The sequence below is a fragment of the Saimiri boliviensis genome, chromosome 4 (genome assembly GCF_048565385.1).
Source record: "Saimiri boliviensis isolate mSaiBol1 chromosome 4, mSaiBol1.pri, whole genome shotgun sequence".
NCBI classification, from domain to species: Eukaryota; Metazoa; Chordata; class Mammalia; order Primates; family Cebidae; genus Saimiri; species Saimiri boliviensis.
In genome coordinates, this window is record NC_133452.1 from 129,395,014 (window position 1) to 129,416,622 (window position 21,609).

General features: G+C 40.3%; 3 protein-coding genes across 5 annotated transcripts in view; 1 reads left to right on the top strand and 2 right to left on the bottom strand.

Annotated features, from left to right (window-relative positions):
- The window catches only part of LRRC1 (leucine rich repeat containing 1), a 130,810-nt gene extending 129,718 nt beyond the window's left edge, over nt 1–1,092 (bottom strand). Inside the window, exon 1 of the mRNA XM_039467806.2 lies at nt 682–1,092. Within this exon, the coding sequence (XP_039323740.1) occupies nt 682–840 (159 nt within the window). The 5' untranslated portion in view covers nt 841–1,092. The remainder of the gene's footprint in view (nt 1–681) is intronic.
- Nucleotides 1,026–2,278, bottom strand: LOC141584335 (uncharacterized). The gene is made up of 2 exons (XM_074398197.1): nt 1,494–2,278; nt 1,026–1,373 (listed from the first exon to the last, which is right to left on the bottom strand). Exons 1-2 carry the CDS (start codon nt 1,935–1,937, stop codon nt 1,026–1,028), a joined length of 792 nt encoding a protein of 263 aa, XP_074254298.1. The 5' UTR covers nt 1,938–2,278.
- The window catches only part of KLHL31 (kelch like family member 31), a 152,310-nt gene continuing 132,538 nt past the window's right edge, over nt 1,838–21,609 (top strand). For all 3 annotated transcript variants that reach the window (XM_074398195.1, XM_074398192.1, XM_074398193.1), the window contains exons 1-2: nt 1,838–1,929; nt 2,726–2,794. The gene's annotated coding sequence lies outside the window, so the exon portion shown is untranslated. The remainder of the gene's footprint in view (nt 1,930–2,725; nt 2,795–21,609) is intronic.

Below are 21,609 nucleotides of genomic sequence, written 5' to 3' on the forward strand. Positions count from 1 at the left end.
CCAACAGAAAACAGCCCGTGTCGCCTGACTTCTCACCTGCCCGGGCACAAGTGGCAGGTGTCAGTACCTAGACATGGATCTAAGTTACTCAACAGTCCAGAACGTTTCTCCAACAGCACGAGCTCTAGTGACTACGCGAAAAATATCCGGTCACTTTGAATAAAACGAAAAAGAACTTTACTGCGGAAGGATGGAGGTAAAGAGACACGAGGAGAGGCCGAGCACGGTGGCTCACGCCTGTAATTCCAACACTTTGGGAGGCCGAGGCGGGCGGATCGCGAGGTCAGGAGTTCGAGACCAGCCTGACCAACATGGTGAAACCCCGTCTCTACTAAAAATACAAAAATTAGTTGGGCATGGTGGCGCGCGCTTGTAATCCCAGCTACTCAGGAGGCCGAGACAGGAGAATCGCTTGAACTCGTGTGGCAGAGACTGCAGTGAGCCGAGATCGCACCACTGCACTCTAGCCTGGGCGACACAGCGAGACTCCGTCTCAAAAAAAAAAAAAAAAAAAAAAAAAAAAATGGAGACACCGGGAGAAAGAAGCAGGTGAATGCATAAAACAAGTAAGGTTCCCTCCCGCCGGACCCGGAGGTGGAAGAGGGAAGGAGAGAGGCGGGGAGCGGAAGGGACAGCAGAAGAGCGGGCAGAGCGCGCAGGTGAGGCCGGACCCTCACTCACCTCGGGCAGCTCGCGGAGCTGGTTGGCGTCCAGCAGCAGCTCCTCCAGGCTCCGGGCGTAGCGGTAGATCTCCTCGGGGACGTAGACCAGCGAGCAGTGGCGCTTGTCGATGGTCTCCACATGACGGTTGCACCGCCACAGGGGGATGCAGTGGAACATCGCCGCCCCCGCCGCCGCCGAGCCGGGTCCCGAGCGGCGGCGACCCGGGCTCCAAGCCCGCTCTGCCCGGCGGCTCCGCTCAGCCCGCTGCCCTCTCCGCGCTCGTTGTTGGTTCCCTGGCTCGCTCGCTCCTCGCGCAGGGCTTCGCGGTCGGAAGCACTCCAAGGAACCTCGGGCGGGAGCCCCTACCCCGTCCCCGCACTCCCGCCCGCCAGCCGGTGCGTCCCCTCCCACCCTCCAGTCTCCGCCACCGCCGCCGCCGCCGCCGCCGCAGCCGCGGGGAGCTTCCTACTCCGAGCAGCCGCGCACACTGAGCATGCGCGCCAGTGGGTGCGCGCCGAGGGTGTTTCCCGGCCCGAGGGATGCTCCTCTCCGGGTTTTCCCGGCGACCTCGATCCGGAGAGGGTCGAGGGACCCGCGGGCCGGCTGCCCGGGGTCCGCTTCCTCCGGTGGGGGCGGGGGCTCGTCGGGCCCTTTGAGGAAGGCGGACTGCGAAAGGGCCTGGGGCAAGGAGGAGGCGGAGTCGAGGCGGCCTGAGCAGGGCAGAACAACTTTTGATTTTTAGTGTTATTTAACTCGCACTCCCCTCCTTGCTCCCCTTCCCCAAAAGAACTTTCTCTTCCGGGGTCAGGCAGGACCGCCCCGAAGCGTACCTTGCGCGCCGTGGGCGCCGGGCGCTCCGGGGTTCCGTGTGGTTCGGAGGTGTCTGCGCCGCCCTCGCTGCCGCTTTCGTGGCTGCGCTTGTGCCCGCTGCTCACGGCGGCCCCAGAAGTGGGAGCGGGCCGCGCCCTCTGGTCCTCAGGCACCGCCTGCAGGCTGTGTAACCTGGGAGCACACCTTCGGCCGTCGCGGTGTGTGCAGTGAGTGACAGTGAAGCCTCCCCGAACCACCAACGGCACGGGAGGCTCGGAGTCTGCGAGATTCTCCTCACAGATGTGGGTGCACCCCGCCAGCAGCCCAACTGCAGAAATAAGCCGGCAGAAGCGAGCTTCGGAGCCGGATCCAGCCCGGCCCGGACGTCGGCCCCTGACAACTACCCGGGGGTGCGGAGGGAGGAGCGAGGAAGGAGGGGCAGATCGAGGCTGCCAGGTGAGCATCCTCCATACAGCTCCTGCTTTTCTGCTGCAGCCCCGGTCCCGTCCGGCCCGGACGACCCAGGAGGCTCGCTATTGGCTTATCACGACCATTCCCTCGCGGCGATTCGTCTCCCGCGGACCACTTCGCCTGTAACTCTTTACAACACAATCCCCATCTCCGAATAACCAGATTTTCTCCTTTCACGAAGGGTTGCTCAGGTCAGGGTCAATCACAATGATTAATTATTTCCTCGGGGGCTCCGCTGACTCCCCACTTGGCCGCCCCTTCGTCCCACACTTTCCGTTTCAAGCGTACTCAAACTTCAGGTTCCACCTGTGGCCTCTGCCACGCTGCCACGCTGGCTCCCCCACCCTCACTCCCGCCTTCCAGCTGCTACAGCTAAAATCTGGAGCCACGGAATTCACTTTTCTATAGAAGACACAGCTGAGCATGCTCAGTAGTCAAGGCAAAGTTTGGTCCAAAACTAGTTTTTGCATTAGACTCTCTATTGGCTCCAGACTCTCCTGTCCCATTGTAACTGAGCACAGGATGGTTTCCCCGGTGAAATGGAGAAGAGGACACTTGGTCTTTTCAGTTAGACTAGGAGGACTCCTTTCTTCGCAGTCAGTAAGGAGGGGTCTGACTTTTCTACCCCAGCGTTATCACCTTGACTCTCATTCCTGTCAATCCCTAAACTCCTGTTGCCCTATCCACTTTACCCTCTCTTTTATTTGTCCTGATTTGATTCCTGCATTCTCACAGAGGGCTACCTAGACTTTGAACCTCCACCCGCCTTTTTACATTTCAGAAACATACGATGCTGATTTCTGCCACCCTTCCTAGAAAACAATGGTTCCTGACAGAGACGTGTGGAAAGGTAAGCAAGTTCCTGTCTTCACATTTTCCAACTGCTTTAAAAAAAAATTTTTTTTAAGGCTGGTTCCCTTCATTTAATCTAATGTTGATTTCCAGAGATTATCACACTAGATTATTTTAACGAACACCAAATGTGTTTTAAAGATTCATCCAGTCTTTAAAAAATTCAAACCTCTGCTGGGTGTAGTGGCTCAGGCCTGTAATCCCAGCACTTTGGGAGGCTGAGGCGAGCGGATCACCTGAGGCCAGGAGTTTGAGACCAGCCTGGCCAACATGGTGAAACCCTGTCTCTACCAAAAATATGAAAATTAGCTGGGCGTGGTGGCAGGTGCCTGTAATCCCAGCTACTGGGGAAGCTGAGGCATGAAAATTGCTTGAATCCAGGAGGCAGATGTTACAGCGAGCCAAGATCCCGCCAATGTACTCCATCCTGGGCGACAAGAGCGAAACTCTGTCAAAAAAAAAAAAAATACAAACCTCAATAAGCATTTTTTTGTGTGCCTCTCCATGGTGCTTCAGCTTCTCTGTGTTATTATTTTTGTCTCACCTTAATCCAAAAGAGATTGTGTCTCACTTGCTTTGTAGGTCTGCGAAACTGCCACAATGCCATATGCACAGTGTGACCAACAGTTTTTGTTGAATTAATTCTATGGGTAGTCAGTGGGAGAATTCTTGACATCCCTTGTTTCCAAGGATTTGCCAAGAATTTGAAACAGTGTAGTAAGAGAGAAAAAATGGAACACCTTGTCAACTACAGAATAGGGAAGCAATTAACTTTTTATTCACCTGAAGAATTTTAGGGTTTCCTGCCTGATATAATATCTAGTTTCCTCCACCACATACAAATGAGTTTGACTCAATTTAAACAAAGTTTATAAAGACCACCTAAATCAATTTATTCTAAGAATAATGTAATTATTTTATTCGTTTATACTGTGAGCCGTGTTTTCACAGCCTTTGGTGTAAAGAGATTTGTGTCTGAACTCTTGTTATGCCACTAGCTTTGTAGAAATTGACAGTTAACTTTTATAAACCTCAGGTTTATCATCTCTCAAATGAGGATAATGGCTCGTGGGATTGTTATCTGGATTAAATGAAATAGTATATGTTAAATACTTAGTAGAGTATCAGACACACATTATTTTAATCAATAAATATTCATTATGCACTTTATTAGCCAGCCTCCAGGAAGTTGGGAGCAACATCCTCCATCTCCTGGTTGATCTGTGTAACCAACTTTCTCTCTCTCGGATCACTCACTTTGGGGAAACCAGCTGCCATGTTGAGCAAGTCTAGAGTGCCACATGGCAAAGAATTGCAGACTGCTGACAACAACTAGCAAGGAAATGACAATTCTTGCCAGTAGTCATGTGAGTGAGCCATCTTAGAAGCCAATTATCCAGCCCTTGTCAAGCCTTCAAGTGTCTGCAGTACCAGCTGATAGCATGACTAAAACCTCATGCTAGCCTCTGACCCAGGACCACTCAGCTAAGCTGCTCCCCACGCTTGACCCTTAGAAACTCTGTGAGACAGTAAATGTTTGTTGCTGTAAGCTGCTAAGATTTGAAGTAATTTATTACACTGCAACAGGTAACTAATAAATGTACATACCTTCCACCAGGCATTGTGCTAGATACTAGAAATGTGTAAGAAAAAACAAGATAGGTCTTAGCCTCATGAAGCTTACTCTCTAAAGTTAGGAGAATTATAAATACTCAGTGGTTTGTTGTTGTTTTATCATTATTTTTGAGCATGATATTATTAATTTTCTTTAAGTAAAAGTCCAAAGTGGTAGCTTATAAGATAGGGTGAAAATGGGAATTCAGAGGTTTGAGCATGTGAATTTTAAGGTAAGATACCACCACCTAACCACTAGAATGACTTTAAACAATTTTTTAAAAGGCAATTCCAAATGTCACTAAAGATATAAAGCAAGTCAGCCTGGCAGAGTGACTCACACCTGTGATTCCAACACTTTGGGAGGCTGAGGCAGAATCGGGTGGGGAGTTCGCTTGAGGCCAGGAGTTCAAGGCCAGCTTGGGCAATATAGGGAGACCCCCATCTCTACAAAAAACAAAAAATTAGCCTGGTGAAGTGGCCTGTGTCTGTAGCCCAGCTACTCAGAAGGCTGAGGGGGAAGGATCACTTGAGTCTCACAGTTAGTTTGAGGTTGTAATGAGCTGTGATCATGCTGTTTTGGTTACTACAGCTTTGTAAGATATTTTAAAGGTCAGTAGTGTGATTCCTCTAACTTGGCTTGCTTGCTTGTTTGTTTGTTTCTTTTGCTCAGTATTGTTTTGGCTAGTTGGAGTCTTTTGTGGTTCTATACAAATTTTAGGATTTCTTTTTGTACTTCTCTGAAGAATATCACGGGCATTTTGGAAGTGGTAGCATTAAATCTGTAGTTTGCTTTGGGTAGTATTGTCATTGTAACAATATTAATTCTTGTAATCCATGAGCTTGAGATGTCTTTCTATTTGTTTGTATCTTCATTAATTTCATTCTTCACTGTTTTGTAGTTTTCTTACAAAAGTCTTTCACCTCCTTGATTATATTTATTCCTAGGTATTTTATTTTTTGTAGCCACTACAAATGGGATTGCCTTCTTGATTTTATTTTCAGTAGTTCATTGTTCAGGTATGGAAATGCCGCTGTTCTTTAATATTAATTTCATATCCTGCAACTTTACTGAATTTGTTGTATTCTGTTTTTTGATAGAGTCTATATGTTTTTCTATACATGAGATCATAGAATTTGCATACAAGGACAAATTGATTTCCTGCTTTCCAATTTATATGCCTTTTATTTCTTTCTGTTGACTAATTGTTCTAAGACTTCTAGAAGTATGTTGAATAAGAGTGGTGAAAGTGGACTTACTTGTTTTCTTCCAGTTCTAAGAAGAAAATATTTTAGCCTTTCCCCATTCATTATGATGTTAGCTGTGATTTTGTCATATGTGGCCTTTATTATTTTAACGTATGTCCCTTCTTTACCTTGTTGATTGATAATTTTTATTGTAAACAGATGTAAAATTTTTATCAAGTGCTTTTTCTGCATCTATTGAGATGATCATGTGGTTTTTAGTAGTCCTTCAATCTATTGATGTGATGTATGACATTTAATGATTTGCATATATTAAACCATCCTTGTATTCCTGAGATAAATCACACTTGATCATGGTGTATTATCTTTTCGATGTGTTCTTAGATTGGATTTGCTAGTATTTTGTTGAGGATTTTTGTGTCTATGTTTATTAGGAATATTGACCTATAGTGTCCTTTTTTTGTTGTGTCCTTGTCTGTGTTTGGTAGCAGGGTTATGCTGGCCTCATACAATGAGTTAGGAAAAATTTTCTCTGCTTCATTTTGTGAAATAGTTTGACAAGAATTGATACTAATTCTTCTTTAAAGATTCAGTAGAATTCAGCAGTGAAGCCATTCAGTCCTTGACCTTTCTTTGTTGGGAGATTTTCTATTACTTACTAAATCTTGCTACTTTTTGCTGGCCTGTTTGAGTTTTTTGTTTTTTCTTGCTAGACTTTTGGTAGATTGTTTATGTCCAGGAAATTTTCTATTTCTTTGGGTTTTTAAAATTTATTGTTATATATTTGTTCATAGTAGTCTCTAATAACCCTTTGTATTTCTGTGATATCTGTTGTGACATCTCCTTTTTCATTTCTGATTTTATTTATTTGGATCATCTCTCTTTTTCATTAATTAACTAATGGTTGGTTGATTTTGTTTATCTGCTCCAAAAAAAAACCCCAACTTTTTGTTTCATTGGTTTTTGTACTTTTTTTGTCTCAATTTTATTAATTTCTGCTCTGATCTTTATTATTTCTTTCCTTCCAATAATTCAGGGTTTGGTTTCTTCTCTCTTTTCTAGTTCCTTGAGAGGTAACTTTAGGTTGTTTATTTGAAATCTTTTTGTAGTTTTTTATGTAGGCATTTATTGCTATAAACTTGCCCCTAATACTGCTTTTGCTATGTCCCCTAGATTTGATATATTGTGTTTTAATTTTTATTTATTTCAAGGAATGTTTAAATTTCATCTTTTTTTTTTCTCCATCCATTGGTCACTCAGAAGCCTATTATTTAATTTCTATGTATTTGTATAGTTTCGAATGTTCATCTTGTTATTGATTTCTGGTTTTATTCTGTTGTGGTCTGAGAAAATAGTAGGTATGATTTCAGTTTTTTAAAATTTCTTGAGATTTATTTTGTGTTCTAATACATAGTCAGTCCTGAAGAGTGTACCATATGCTGATGAAAAAGATATGTCTTTACCAGCTGTTGAGTAAAATGTTCTGTAAATATCTATTAGGTCCATTTGGTCTATGGTGCAGTTTACATTTAATATTTATTTCTTTATTTTCTGTGTAGACAATCTATCCAATGCTGAGAGTGGGGTGTTGAAGTTCTTAACTGTTATTGGAGTCTATCTCTCCCTTTAGATCTAATAATATTTGCTTTATATATCTGAGTGCTCCAGTTTGGAACACATATACATTTACAATTATTATATTCTCTTGCCAAATCAATCCCTTTATTATTATGTAATGTCCTTTGTCTCTTTGTATGGCTTTTGACTTGAAGTCTGTTTTGTCTAAATATAGCTACTCCTGCTTGCCTTTAGTTTCTGCTTTTATGGAATACGTTTTATTTAAGCCCTTCACTTTCAATGTGTTTGTCCTTAAAGATGAGGTGAGTTTCTTTTAGGCAGCATATAGTTGATTCTTATTTTGTTATTATTATTCAGCCAGTCCATATCTTTTAAGTGAGGAATTTAATCCATTTATATTTAAGGTTATTATTGATAGGTGAGGACTTACTGTTGTCATTTTACTGATTGCTTTTTAGTTTTTTTGTATATGTTTTGTTCCTTACTTCCTCTCTTAATTGTTTATTTTTGCTATTGGGTAGTTTTCTGTACTGATAAGTTTTGATTCCTTCCCTTTCTCCTTAGTGTATCTGCTCTGTCAGTGTGTTTTATAGTTTCTCATGTTTTCATGGTGGTGGTTATTGTTCTTTACATTTCCAGATGTAAGACTCCTTTGGGTATTTGTTACAAAATTGGTCTAATGGTGGTGATTTCCCTTCGTTTTCACTTGTCTGTGAAAGATTTTATTTTCTTATTTTATGATGATTGGCTTAGCTGGGTATGTTTGTGGCTGCCAAGTATTTTTCTTTCACTACTTTGAATATATCATCCTTTTCTCTCATGGACTGTAAGGTTTCTGCTAAAAAATCTAATGGAGATTCCCATATATTTGGCTGAAAACTTTTCTCTTGTTGCCTTTAAAATTCTTTCTTTGTCTTTCACTTTTGACAATTTTACTACAATTCTGCCTCAGAGAGGATATGTTCAGATTTAATCCGTTTGGGGTTCATTGAGCTTCCCCGGCCTGGAAGCTTCTCCCAAGATGTGAGAAGTTTTCAGTTATTACCTAATGAAATATGTTTTCCTCTCCTTTTTCCATGTTTGTCCTTCTGGAACACCCATAATACCAGTAACATTTGTTTACTTGCTAGTATCCCATAGATTCTGTAGGCTTTCTTCATTCTTTTTTTGTTTGTTTGCCTTCCTTTATTTCAGAAGACCCATCTTCAAGTTCAGAAATTCTTTCTTTGTTCTAATCTGTTGTTGAACCTCTCAGTTGTATTTTGTTTTTTTATTATTGTACTTTGGGCTCTAGGACACATGTGCACATCCTGCATCCTACAGGGTTGTTGCATAGGTACGTGCATGTCATGGTGGTTTGCTGTCTCCAACCCCCTCTACCCCCATTGCCTACATCAGGCATTTCTCCCAGTTTTATCCCTCCCCAACCTCCCCACCACCCACTATCCCTCTCCTCCTCTCCCCTCCACCCCTCTCTCACCTACCCCAGTGAGTGTTGTTCCCTTCCCTGTGCCTAAGTGTTCTCATTGTTCGTCACCCACCTATGAGTAAGAACATTTGGTGTTTGGTTTTCTGTTCTTGTGTCAGTTTGCTGAGAATGATGGTTTCTAGATTCACCTATGTCTCTACAAATGACATGAACTCGTCATTTTTTATGGCTGCCTAGTATTTCATGGTGTATATGTGCCACGTTTTCTTTGTCCATTCTATCATTTATGGGCATTTGGGTTGTTTCCAAGTCTTTGCTATTGTAAACAGCGCCACAACGAACATACATATGCATATATCTTTATAACAGAACAATTTATATTCCTTTGGGTATATACCCAGTAATGGCATTGCAGGGTCAAACGTAATTTCTATATCTAGATCCTTGAGGAATCGCCACACTGTCTTCCATCATGGTAGAACTAATTTACACTCCCACCAACAGTGTAGAAGTGCTCCTATTTCTCCACATCCTCTCCAAGATCTGTTGTCTCCAGATTTTTTAGTGATCACCATTCGAACTGGAATGAGATGGTATCTCAATGTTGTTTTGATTTTCATTTTTCTAGTGACCAGGGATGATGAGCATTTTTTATATGTATGTTGGCCTCATATACGTCTTCTTTTGAAAAGTGTCTGTTCATCTCCTTCGCCCACTTTTGAATGGGTTGGTTTGTTTGTTTTTCTTGTAAATCTGCTTTAGTTCTTTGTAAATTCTGGATATTAGCCCTGTGTCAGATGGGTAGATTGCAAAAATTTTTCCCATTGTATTGGTTGCTGGTTCACTCTAATGATTGTTTCTTTTGCTGTGCAGAATCTCTTAAGTTTAATTAGATCCCATTTGTCTATTTTGGCTTTTGTTGCCATTGCTTTTAGTGTTTTCTTCATGAAGTCTTTGACTGTGCCTATGTCCTGAATGGTGTTGCCTAGGTTTTCTTCTACGGTTTTTATGGTGTTAGTTCTTATGTTTAAATCTTTAATCCATCTGGAGTTAATTTTTGTATAAGGTGTAAGGAAGGAGTCCAGTTTCAGCTTTCTGCATTTGGCTAGCCAGTTTTCTCAACTGGCTAGCCATTTGTTAAACAGGGAATCCTTTCCCCATTGCTTGCTTTTGTCAGGTTTGTCAAAGATCAGATGGTTATAGATGTGTCATGTTGCTTCTGAGGCCTCTGCTCTGTTCCATTGGTCTATATCTCTGTTTTGGTACCAGTACCATGCTGCTTTGATTACTGTAGCCTTGTAATATAGTTTGAAGTCAGGTAGTGTAATGCCTCCAGCTTTGTTCTTTTTGCTTAGGATGGTTTTGGCTATGCATGCTCTCTTTTGGTTCCATATGAAGTTTAAAGTGGTTTTTTCCCATTCTGTGAAGAAGGTCAATGGTAGCTTGATGGGGATAGCATTGAATCTATAAATTACTTTGGGTAGTATGGCCATTTTCACAACATTGATTCTTCCCAACCATGAGCATGGAATGTTTTTCCATCTTTTGTGTCCTCTCTTATTTCCTTGATCAGTGGTTTGTGGTCCTACTTGAAGATGTCTTTTACATCCTTTGTCAGTTGTATTCCTAGATATTTTATTCTCTTTGTAGCAATTGTAAATGGGAGTTTGCTCATGATTTGGCTCTCTGTTTGTCTGCTGCTGGTATATAGGAATGCTTGTGATTCCTGCACATTGATTTTGTATCCTGAGACTGCTGAAGTTGCTTATCAGCTTAAAAAGGTTTTGGGCTGAGACTATGGGGTCTTCTAAATATATAATCATGTCATTGCGAATAGGGACAATTTGACTTCTTCTCCTAATTAAATGCCCTTTTTTTCCTTTTTCTTGCCTAATTGCTCTGGCTAGGACTTCTTATACTATGTTAGGAGTGGTAAGAGAGGGCATCCTTGTCTAGTGCCAGTTTTTAAAGGGAATGCTTCTAGTTTTTGCCTGTTCAGTATGATATTGGCTGTGGGTTTGTCATAAATAGCTTTTATTATTTTGAGACACATTCCATCGATAACTATTTATTAAGGATTTTTAGCATAAAGACTGTTGAATTTTGTTGAAGGCCTTCTCTGCGTCTATTGAGATAATCATGTGGTTTTTGTCTTCGGTTCTGTTTGTGTGGTGGATTATGTTTATAGACTTGCATATGTTGAACCAGCCTTGCATCCCTGGGATGAAGCCTATTTGATCTTGATGGATAAGCTTTTTGATGTGCTGTTGGATTCAGTTTGCCAGTATTTTATTGAAGATTTTTGCATCAATGTTAATCATGGATATTGGCCTGTAGTTTTATTTTTTAATTGTGTCTCTGCCAGGTATTCGTATCAGGATTATGTTGGTCTCATAGAAAGAGTTAGGGAGGATTCCCTCTTTTTTGTATTGTTTGGAATAGTTTCAAAAGGAATGGTACCAGCTCCTCTTTGTACATCTGGTAGAATTTGGCTGTGAACCCATCTGGACCTGGACTTTTTTTGGTCAGTAGGCTATTAATTGCTGCCTCTACTTTAGACCTTGTTATTGGTCTGTTCAGGGTTTCAACTTCCTCCTTGTTTAGTCTTGGGAGTGTGCAAGTGTCCAGGAATTTACTCATTTTTTCCAGATTTCTGGTTTATGTGCATAGAGCTGTGTGTAGTAATCTCTGATGGTAGTTTTTATTTCCGAGGAATCGATGGTGATCCCCCTTTATCATTTTTTATTGCATATATTAAATTCTTCTCTCTTCTCTTTTTTATTAGTCTAGCTAGTAGTCTATTGTGTTGAACTATTAAAAAACTAGCTCCTGGATTTATTGATTTTTTTGAAGTTTTTTTGCATCTCTATCTCCTTCAGTTCTTCTCTGATCTTAGTTATTTCTTGTCTTCTGTTAGCTTTTGAGTGTTTCTGATCTTGCTCCTCTAGCTCTTTCAATTTTAATGATATGGTGTTGATTTTAGGTCTGTCCTTGTTTCTCATGTGGGCATTTATTGCTATAAATTTCTCTCTAGACACTGCTTTAAATGTGTCCCAGAGATTCTGGTATGTTGTGTCTTCATTCTCATTGGTTTCAAAGAGCATTTTTATTTCTGCCTTCACTTCATCGTTTATCCTTTTGTCATTCAGAAGCAAGTTGTTCAGTTTCCATGTGATTGTGTGGTTTTGAGTACTCTTCATAATCCTGAATTCTAATTTGATTGAGCTGTGGTCAGAGAGACTGTTTGTTATGATTTCTGTTCTTTTGCATTTGCGGAGGAGTGATTTGCTTCCAATTATGTGGTCAATTTTAGAGTAAGTGAGATGTGGTGCTGAGAAGAATGTATATTCTGTGGATTTGGGGTGGAGAGTTCTGTAAATGTCTATTAGGTCAGCTTTGTCCAGATCTGCGTTCAAGTCCTGGATATCCTTGTTGACTTTCTGTCTCATTGATCTGTCCAGTGTTGACAGTGGAGTGTTAAAGTCTCCCACTATTATTGTGCAGGAGTCTAAGTGTCTTTGTAGGTCATTAAGAACTTGCTTTATGTATCTGGGTGCTCCTGCATTGGGTGCGTATATATTTAGGATAATTAGCTCTTCTTGTTGCATTGATCCATTTACCATTATGTAATACCCTTTTTTGTTTTGTTTGATCTTTGTTGGTTTAAAGTCTGTTTTATCAGAGACAGGTATTGCTACCCCTGCTTTTTTTTGCTCTCCATTTGCTTGGTAAATCTTCCACCATTCCTTTATTTTTAGTCTATGTGTGTCTTTGCATGTGAGACAGGTCTCCTTAATACAGCACACCGACGTGTCTTGACTTTTTATCCAGTTTGCCAGTCTGTGTCTTTTGATTGGGGCATTTAGGCCATTTACATTCAACATTAATATGTTATGTTTGAATTTGATCCTGACATTTTGTTACTGGCTAGTTGTTTTGCCCATTAGCTGACACACTTTCTTCATTGCGTCATTGGTCTTTACCACTTGGTACGTTTTTGTAGTGTCTGGTACTAGTTGTTCCTTTCCGTGTTTAGTGCTTCCTTCAGGAGCTCTTATAAGGCAGGTCTGGTGGTGACAAAATCTCTCAGCAGTTGCTTGTCCATAAAGGATTTTATTTCTCCTTCACTTATGAAGCTTTGCTTGGCCAGGTATGAAATTATGGGCTGAAAGTTCTTTTATTAAAAAAAAAAAAAAAAGAAAGTTCTTTTATTTAAGAATGTTGAAATTGGCCCCCACTCCCTTACAGCTTTTAGGGTTTCTGCTAAGAGATACACTGTGAGTCTGATGGTCTTTCCTTTGTGAGTGACTCGACCTTTCTCTCTGGCTGCCTTTAGGATTTTCTCCTTCATTTCAACCATGGTGAATCTGATGATTATGTGCCTTGGGGTTGCTCTTCTTGAGGAGTATCTTTGTGGTGTTCTCTGTATTTCCTGGATTTGAATGTTGGCCTTCCTTGTTAGGTTGAGGAAGTTCTCTTGGATAATATCCTGAAGAGTGTTTTCCAGCTTGGATTCATTCTCCCCGTCACATTCAGGTATGCCGATCAAGCATAGATTAGGTCTTTTCACATAATCCCATAGTTCTTGGAGGCTTTGTTCATTTCTTTTCACCTTTTTTCCCTCTCATCTTGCCTTCTCATTTTGTTTTATTGATTTGATCTTCAATCTGTGATATCCTTTCTTCTGCTTGATTGATTCAGCTGATGAAACTTGTTTATGCTTCGCAAAGTTCTCTTGCTCTGTTTTTCAGCTCCATCAAGTCCTTTATGATCTTCTCTAAGCTGGTTATTCTAGTTAGTATTACATCTAACCTTTTTTCAAGGTTCTTAGTTTCATTGCATTGGGTTAGAACATGGTCTTTTAACTCAGAGAAGTTTGTTATTACCCACCTTCTGAAGCCTGCTTCTGTCAATTCGTCAAACTCATTCTCTATCTTGTTTTATTCCCTTGGTGGTGAGGAGTCATGATCCCTTTTGTGGGGGTGAGACCTGCCAGGCCATATGGCCTGTTTCCCTGCTTTCAGTTCTGCCTCTTTCTGTGACACTGGTAGTTCCATCCCACTGGCATTAGTCCAAACTTTCACCCAGGTCCCTGCCAACAACTTGTGGCACCAGGCAGGCCGGAGCTGTCTCTCAGATTTACAACTACAACCCATGGTGCCCCTCAGTCCATCAGGGCCCTCATGAACTGTTGGTTGCAGGAGGGATGAGGAAAGTGCAGGTTCCAAATCAGAGTGCCAAAGGGATGAAGTGTCCAGCCTTCCAAGCCAGCTGCACTTTCCAGATGGGGACATGCCCCGCCCTGTCTCAGTTTGCCCAACCTGGGCTGCTCTTGGCCCTGCTTTAGCTCACCTTCCCTGGGCTATTTTCACTGTCCTACCAGCCCCACTGAAACAAACCCAGCCCCTTGCTTGGAATCATGGAGTCCTCTAGCCCTCTGCATCTCACTTACTGGGAGCTGCACTCCAGAGTTTCCTCCTCTCAGCCATCTTGGCAGAAGTCCCTCAGTTGTATTTTTTATTTCCTTCATTGAATTCTTCAGCTCTAGGATTTTTGTTTTGTTCTTTTGTATGATATTGATCTCTGTTGAATATTTCACTCAAATCATGAATCATTTTCCTCACTTCATTAAATTGTCTGTTTATATTTTCTTGAATCTCATGGAAATTTCCAAAGATTTTTTTTTAAATTCTTTTTCTGCCATTTCATATATTTGCTTATTATTGTCAGTGTAAAATTACTGTTTTTCTTTTGAGGAGTAATGTGTCCTTGCTTTTTCATGTTTGATGTGTTCCTATGTCAATTTCTATGCATCTGGTGAAAAAGTCACTTCTTCCAAGTTTACGGAGTAGGTTTCATAGGGAAAGACTTATTCATATGAGTGGAACTTAGGATGCAGGTTTGGTGGGATACATTGGCCTTGGTTCTAGGTGAATTCACTAGTGTAGACTTCATGAGTTTCTTCAGTTATAATCCACACTAATGACATGTTATGCATAAATACGACATTAGGTCATTTGAGAATAGTTTAGCCAGGCTGGGCACAGTGGCTCACACCTGTAATCTCAGCACTTTGGGAGGCCAAGGCAGGCAGATTACTTGAGGTCATGAGTTTGAGACTAGCCTGATCAACATGGGAAAACCCCATCTCTACCAAAAACACAGAAATTAACTGGGCATGGTGGTGTGTGCTTGTAGTCTCAGCTACTTGGGAGGCTGAAGCAGGAAAATCGCTTGAATTCAGGAGATGGAGGCTGCAGTGAGCCAAGGTCATGCACTCCAGCATGGGAAAGGGAGCAAGACTCTGTCTCAAAAAAAGGAAAAAAAAAAGAATAATTCAACCAATACCTGTGAAGACACTACTCTTTGCAAGTCCTAAGCCACTCACTATGTGAACTGATACCAGACAGTTTGATCTTTCTCAGACATGCTGTATCACAAGAATTGGGGAAAATTTACATTAAAAGTACAATTTTCACATAGGATTTAAGGAAAGTTCACTTGACAGGCTTACTTCAGATTTTTTAATGTCTTAAGCAATGTAGAAAATAAGAAACTTAACATTTATAAGTAAAAACTTAAACCAATTTGAATATAGCAGTAGTCCCAACTACCTTGGGAGACTGAGGTAGGAGGCTTCCTTAAGCCCAGGAATTCAAATCTGGCCTGAGCAACATAGCAAGATCCTTAACTCTAAAAAAAAAAAAAAAAAAAAAAAAGGAAGAAAAACTACACTTATTAATAAAAGCCACTGAATTATGGATTCAGTGAGTCTCAGTCTTGGCACTTCAACAAAATATCATTGAATCTCATAGGATTTTCCACATCTGTTTCTCATCTGTGCATCTCCAACAAGAGCAGATGGATATAAGGTCCCTGACAGCTCTTAAAAGGCTGTAACTCTTCTTCTTTCTCAAAACATTCTGCTAGGAATACATTTCAGCATAAGTAAATGGCATAAAGTCCACCACAAGTAAATTACCCTATCAAGTTTTCATTTTTGTAAGCATTTTATTTTGCAATTCATGGCTAGGATACCTCTGTTTTTCCATTTTTATTTTTTTATTTCCCTGTTCCCAAAGTAGCTGTCATCATCAAATCCATTTACCTCAGAATATTCACCTGTCCATAGTATTTTATCTTCCTTTTTTTGTATATTCATCTGACTCCTTATTTCTTTCTACTGAAAAAGAACAATGCAAAAGAAGAATTTTTTTAGGATGGAAAGTTATAGACACTCTATTGCTCTAATAAAATAGATTATCAGTAATTCATAGAAATGGAAGAACATGAAATGTCATACTTTCATTGTTGCATCTATTACATATATATAAACATAGATATAGCCTGCTTGGAGATTAATATCTATCTATCTATCTATCTATCTATCTATATATATACACACACATACAATATATATTTTTAATAATTATCAATAAAACTTTAATGTATATTTAAATATTTTTGCTGCTTATATCTTACATACTTTTGTATTTATATCGTGTTTATTATAAACCTGAATGGATATAAATACCAAATTTGATCAATTTCATCCCCTTTAGGGAGGGTAATGCAACTAGGCAGTGCTATAACTAAAGGCAGCCAGCAAGAGAAAGGGGGAAAAGGAGAGAAGCTAAATCATAGGCAGGACATTTTGCTCTGTAGAGATAATTGGAGCACACTGTGGCTTAGCTGGGAATAACAAACAAGTTTCCCTTTTGGTAAGGGCTGAAAGTAGTATTTTTATTTCCTCGTGACTTTCTACCTGATCTTTAGTGCTCCCTGAGGAAGGAAGCTGGGTATGTGTGTGTCTGTAGACTGAAAAAAAGAAAGTGTAAAATGTACCAAGGGGACAGCCTTAGAAGAAATGTTTTTTAAAAAACAAATGAATCAAAGAAGAAATATAGTTTTAGATAGAATAGGAATGGAAAGATAGTGTGATAACTTCTAAGTCTATGCAAAAGAAATCATTATCACTATTATCATTATTATTATTTTCTAGATTGTATTGAAACTCTATTACTGGTATAGCATGTTAGCCAGTTTAGCAATATTTATGTTCTGAAGGTATGTAAGTCCCTTTTATACAGGCAAGACTTACTTTTCTATAAAAGGTAATGAAATGATGGCCAGGCATGGTAGCTCATGCCTGTAATCCTAGCACTTGTGGAGGTCAAAGCGGACAGGTCATGTGAGGTCAGGAGTTGGAAACCAGCCTGGCCAACATGATGAAAACCCGTCTTTACTAAACATACAAGAGTTAGACGGGCATGGTGGTGTGTACCTGTAATCCTAGCTACTCAGGAGGCTGAGGCACAAGAATTGCTTAAACTTGGGAAGTGGAGGCTGCAGTGATCCGAGATCATACCACTGCACTCCAGCCTGGGCAGCAGAGTGAGATTCTGTCTCAAAAAAAAAGTTATGAAATGAGATTGGATGGCTCACGATCCTCAGATTAGCTTTGTATGACTATGAAAACCATGTGGTATAGGCAGACTCTAGTGTGGTCCCTATGATCTCTACCTCTTAGTATTTATACTCTTATAGGATTCCCTCCCCTTGAGTATTGACTCACTTCTAATGAATAAAATACAGTAAAAGTCATAGGGTGTCATTCTCAAGACTAAATTATAAAAAGACTATGGTTTCCATCTTGTGCGCACGCTCTCTCTCTCTCTCTCTCTCTCTCTCTCTCTCTCGGATTAGTTGCTCTGGGGAAAGCCAGCTGCCATGTCCTGAGATAGCCCTACAGAGAAACCCATAGGAGTAAGCTTAGAGTAGATTGTTATAATTTGGGTATGGTTTGCTTGTCCCCACTAGTCTCATGTTGAAATTTGATCCCGCATGTTGGAGGTGGGGCTTGGTGGAAGGTGTTTGGATTGTGGGAGTAAATCCCTTATGAATGGCTTTGTGACATTCTCAAAGGAATGGGAGAATTCTCACTCTTAGTTCCCACAGAACTGATTGTTGAAAAGAGCCTGACACCCACTGCCTCTCTCTCTCTCACTTTCTCTTTCCCCATGTGATTTGCACACTTTTGCTCCTCTCCCGCTTCCTCCATGAGTGAAAGCAGCTTGAGGCCTTCAACAGATGCAGAGCCATGAGCAAAAACAAAACAGAAAACAAACAAACAAAAAAAAGTTCCCTTTGTAAATTATCCAGCCTTAGTCATTACTTTATAGCAAAAATGGGCAAAGATGCAGATCTCCTAAAGCATCTCAGCAGTGATGTCAGTGAATTTGGAAGCAGATTCTCCCCTGAGGTTGAGCTTTGAGATGACTGTAGCTCCAGCTGACATCTTGACCGTAGCATCGTAAGAGATTGACCTAAAACTACCCAGCTAAGATGGTCCCCCAGATCTCTGGCTCAAAGAAAATTTGAGATGATAAGTGTTCGTGTTTTAAGCTGCTAAGTTTGAGTAACTTGTTGAGCAGTAATAGAAAACTAATGCAAACCATAGCAGATAACATGCAATATAGCTGAAATGCTGTATAAGATGTAGTAGGAGAGTCAGAGTCAAGGTGGGCAGGAGAGAGATGAAAGTACTCACTGAACACCTATGTTGTATGAGACACTATGCCAGGCACTTTACAAACATAGCTTATTCCCATTACACCATTGCACGAGTATCATCCTCATGCCACACGTGAGCAAGCTAAGGTTCAGAAGGGTTAAATAATTTTCCCAGCATTTACGCAGCTAGTAAGTAGCAATAGAAGTAGGAGCTTCAGATTTAGATAGACCAGAGTTCAAATGCCAGCTTTTGAACTCTGGTCTATCTAAATCTGAAGCTCCTACTTCTATTACAACCCTAACTTCAATGAAAAGGAGATCAAATAGTTTATAACACTGGTAATGAGTGAAAATGTACCCAGCTGAACTTTTCAGACGCATACCAAACATTTTACATGATAAGAACTGAAGTAGGATATGAAAAGAGTGCTGTAGGAATGTGAAGAAAGCAACATCTCATTCTGTTTGTAATGTGTGAGGGGATGGAGGAAAACCCCCACAGAGAAGATTGCACAGGAAATTAACAGCTCAGCCTCTCTGTTACCCCTGGGAGAAGTCAAGATCTGAAACCAGACTGACGTGAGATCAGACCTGTTACCAGCTCTGTGGCCTGGACAAGTTACTTCTTGCATCATCCTTTTCTTATCTGTACCGATTAAGTTAGGCGACGCACATAATTGCTTGGCAGAGTCAGGTATATAGCAAGCATTTAATATTCGTTCATGGTCAACAATACTATCGTTACTGTTTTCTCTCCAAAACTAATTCTTTTGACAAACGCGTAATTACTAACACTATTTTTTAATGCTCATCAGTCAGAGTGACTTTTTGGGGGGAGGAAAAAATATTCCCCTATAATAATTGGGCAAAAGTGGAGGGAAAAAAGAGACAGAGAATATAAGAAAAGGAAAAGGGATAAAAACAAAAGGTTGGTGTTTGTTAGATAAGATTGAGGCAAATGAACAGGGCTGAGAGCAGAGGAAAGGAAGGAGTCTGGCATGTGGACTCTCTGAAGAGAGCAAAGACTGTATGTTTTATTCATATTCAGGTTGCCAAGAACAGTATCAGGTTCACAATCATTCATTGAAAATACAGTGAACTCATTCTTTCTTCCGTTAACTAAAATCCACTATGTGCCACCATGCGTCCATGAGGATAGCATTGCAAGGCTTATGTTCTAACAAGGCAAAACAAGCAATCAAACATACTATACAAAATAAAACTACATATGTAAAGTGTGAATGTATTTGGAATATGATAACTGCCAGGAGGACATTAAAGCAGAAAAATTGGTTGGAAGAACGTAGGAAGGTGGTGTGCTGCTTTAGCTAAGGTGATCAGGTGAGTCCTAGTTAAGGGAATACCAGGAAATACTGGAGACAGCACAACCCTCTTCAGTGCCCTTCTCTGGCCAGAAGCTGTAACTTACTCACCCACGTGTTGAACTGAGGGAGAGGAAAAGAACAAGAAAACTCAGTGTTGGTTACTTGAAGAGTATATCATCTGAAATGTAAAGCTATGATTTCTTTTGCAGTTAAAAATGCAAAATAATCATTTATATTGAAGAAAGAATATGCTTTACTTATCTACCCAGGATTTCAAACATGTAGTTCTTCATCTACATTGTTCTGTAGTCTTCCTATATTGTTGAAAAGGCTGCCTGGGACTACAGGGAGGGAATTGAGGAGCCTAAGTTGTACTTAGGTGACCCTGAGAGGGCGTGCCTCTTTAAATGTTGTACCCTAAGCACATGACTTGCCTCACCTTAGTCCCAGCCCTGATTGATTGGTTGGGTGGTTCTTTTGGATGGCTGAGTTTTGCTTTTGCATTGTAATTACTTTTTTTAAAATTATATGTGCCTATTTCAAATATCAATCCATACAAAAAATTTAAGAAAAAAGTAATAAGGCATCCCAATTCCTACCATACAGAAACAACCAGCATTAGCAATTAGCAAACATTATTATAGACTTCTTTCTGTGCATATACAGAGACAGCAGTTGATAACATGTATGAGCATTGTAAATAGTCAAAGAGATAAACAGATATAAATAGAAATTATTTTATAAAAACATGATGTACCCTTCTGCCTTTCTACAGAGCAGTTAGCTCTTCAGTGTGCTGTGGTTTAAATGTATGTGTCCCCCAAAATTCATAGGTTGAAATCTTAACCACTAAGGTCATAGTATTAGGAGGTGGAGCCTTTGGGAGGTAACTAGGTCATGAATGTAGAGGCCTCATAAATGTGATTAGCGCCCTTCCACAATCTATTATATGATGTGTCACCAGACACTGAATCTGCTCGTGCCTTGATTTGGGACTTTTTAGTCTCCACAACCTTGAGCAATAAATTTCGGTCGTTTACAAATTATCTAATCTGGGATATTTTGTTGTAGCAAGTTGAGTGGACTGACACAATGCCTTAATTTTAAATATGAATGGACAACCAAGGATCACATGACATTTCAGGAATGCCTTCAGTATTAAACAGAGCAACCAAGATTACTGGAAAAGAAATATGTTAGAGGAGATAAGAAAAGAAGACAACTGGAATTCCACTTCTGACATAACAATATAAAAGATTCTATAGACCAGCTGCCCAGCAAAACTGCTGAAAATATTTTTTGTTGAAAAACCCAGCCATTTAAAATCTCTGGAATTTATCGTAAGGCCATACAGCAAATGAAGAAATAGTTATTCAAGAAAACCTACTGAAACTCTGTAAGAACAGAAAGCCTGTGGTTCTTGAATTAAGGCTCACCCTCTCCCCTTCACACTTCAGACAGGAGCCAAGAACACTGGTTTCCTCTCCCACAGGGTTGCAGTCAGAAGGTTATGTTCTCAGAGGGGCAATACATTATTTTCCAACTCATTTCTGAGGCTGATTTTACACTGATATCAAAAACAGATAAAGACAGCAGAAGAAACCCATAGACCAATATCTCTTAGGAGCATGAATTTAAATATTCTCAACAAAATACTAGTAAATCTATAAAAAGACATTAAAAAGCAATGCATACACATATAAAAAGAAATATATATTAAAATAATGTAAAAGAATTCTATACCATGACCAAGTGGGACTTCTTATTCCAAGAATACAATATTGTTTTAACATCCAAAAACCAATTAATATAATATGCCATATCAATAGAATAGTTAAAACCACATGATCATCTCCGTACACATAGGAAAGGCATTTGTAAAGTGCAAAACCCTTTCATGATAAAAGTACTTAAACTTGGGATACAAGAGAACTTCCTCAACATAATAAAGGCCATCTATTTTAAGAAAACACACAGAAAACATCATACTTGATGGTGAAAGAATAGATGCTTTCCCCCTAAGATCAGGAACAAAATAAGAAGGTCTACTCTTGTGGGCCACTTCTCTTTAACGTTGTACTGGAGGTTCTAGCCAGACCAATTAGACAAGAAGAAGAAATATGATGTATCCATATTGTAAAGGAAGAA

Coding starts and splice junctions, on each gene's coding strand:
- LOC141584335 (XM_074398197.1), bottom strand. CDS start 1,937: ATGCTCACCTGGCAGCCTCGATCTGCCCCTCCTTCCTCGCTCCTCCCT. Junction 1,374..1,493: donor CGGCGCCCACGGCGCGCAAG/GTACGCTTCGGG, acceptor TGCCCTGCTCAG/GCCGCCTCGACTCCGCCTCC.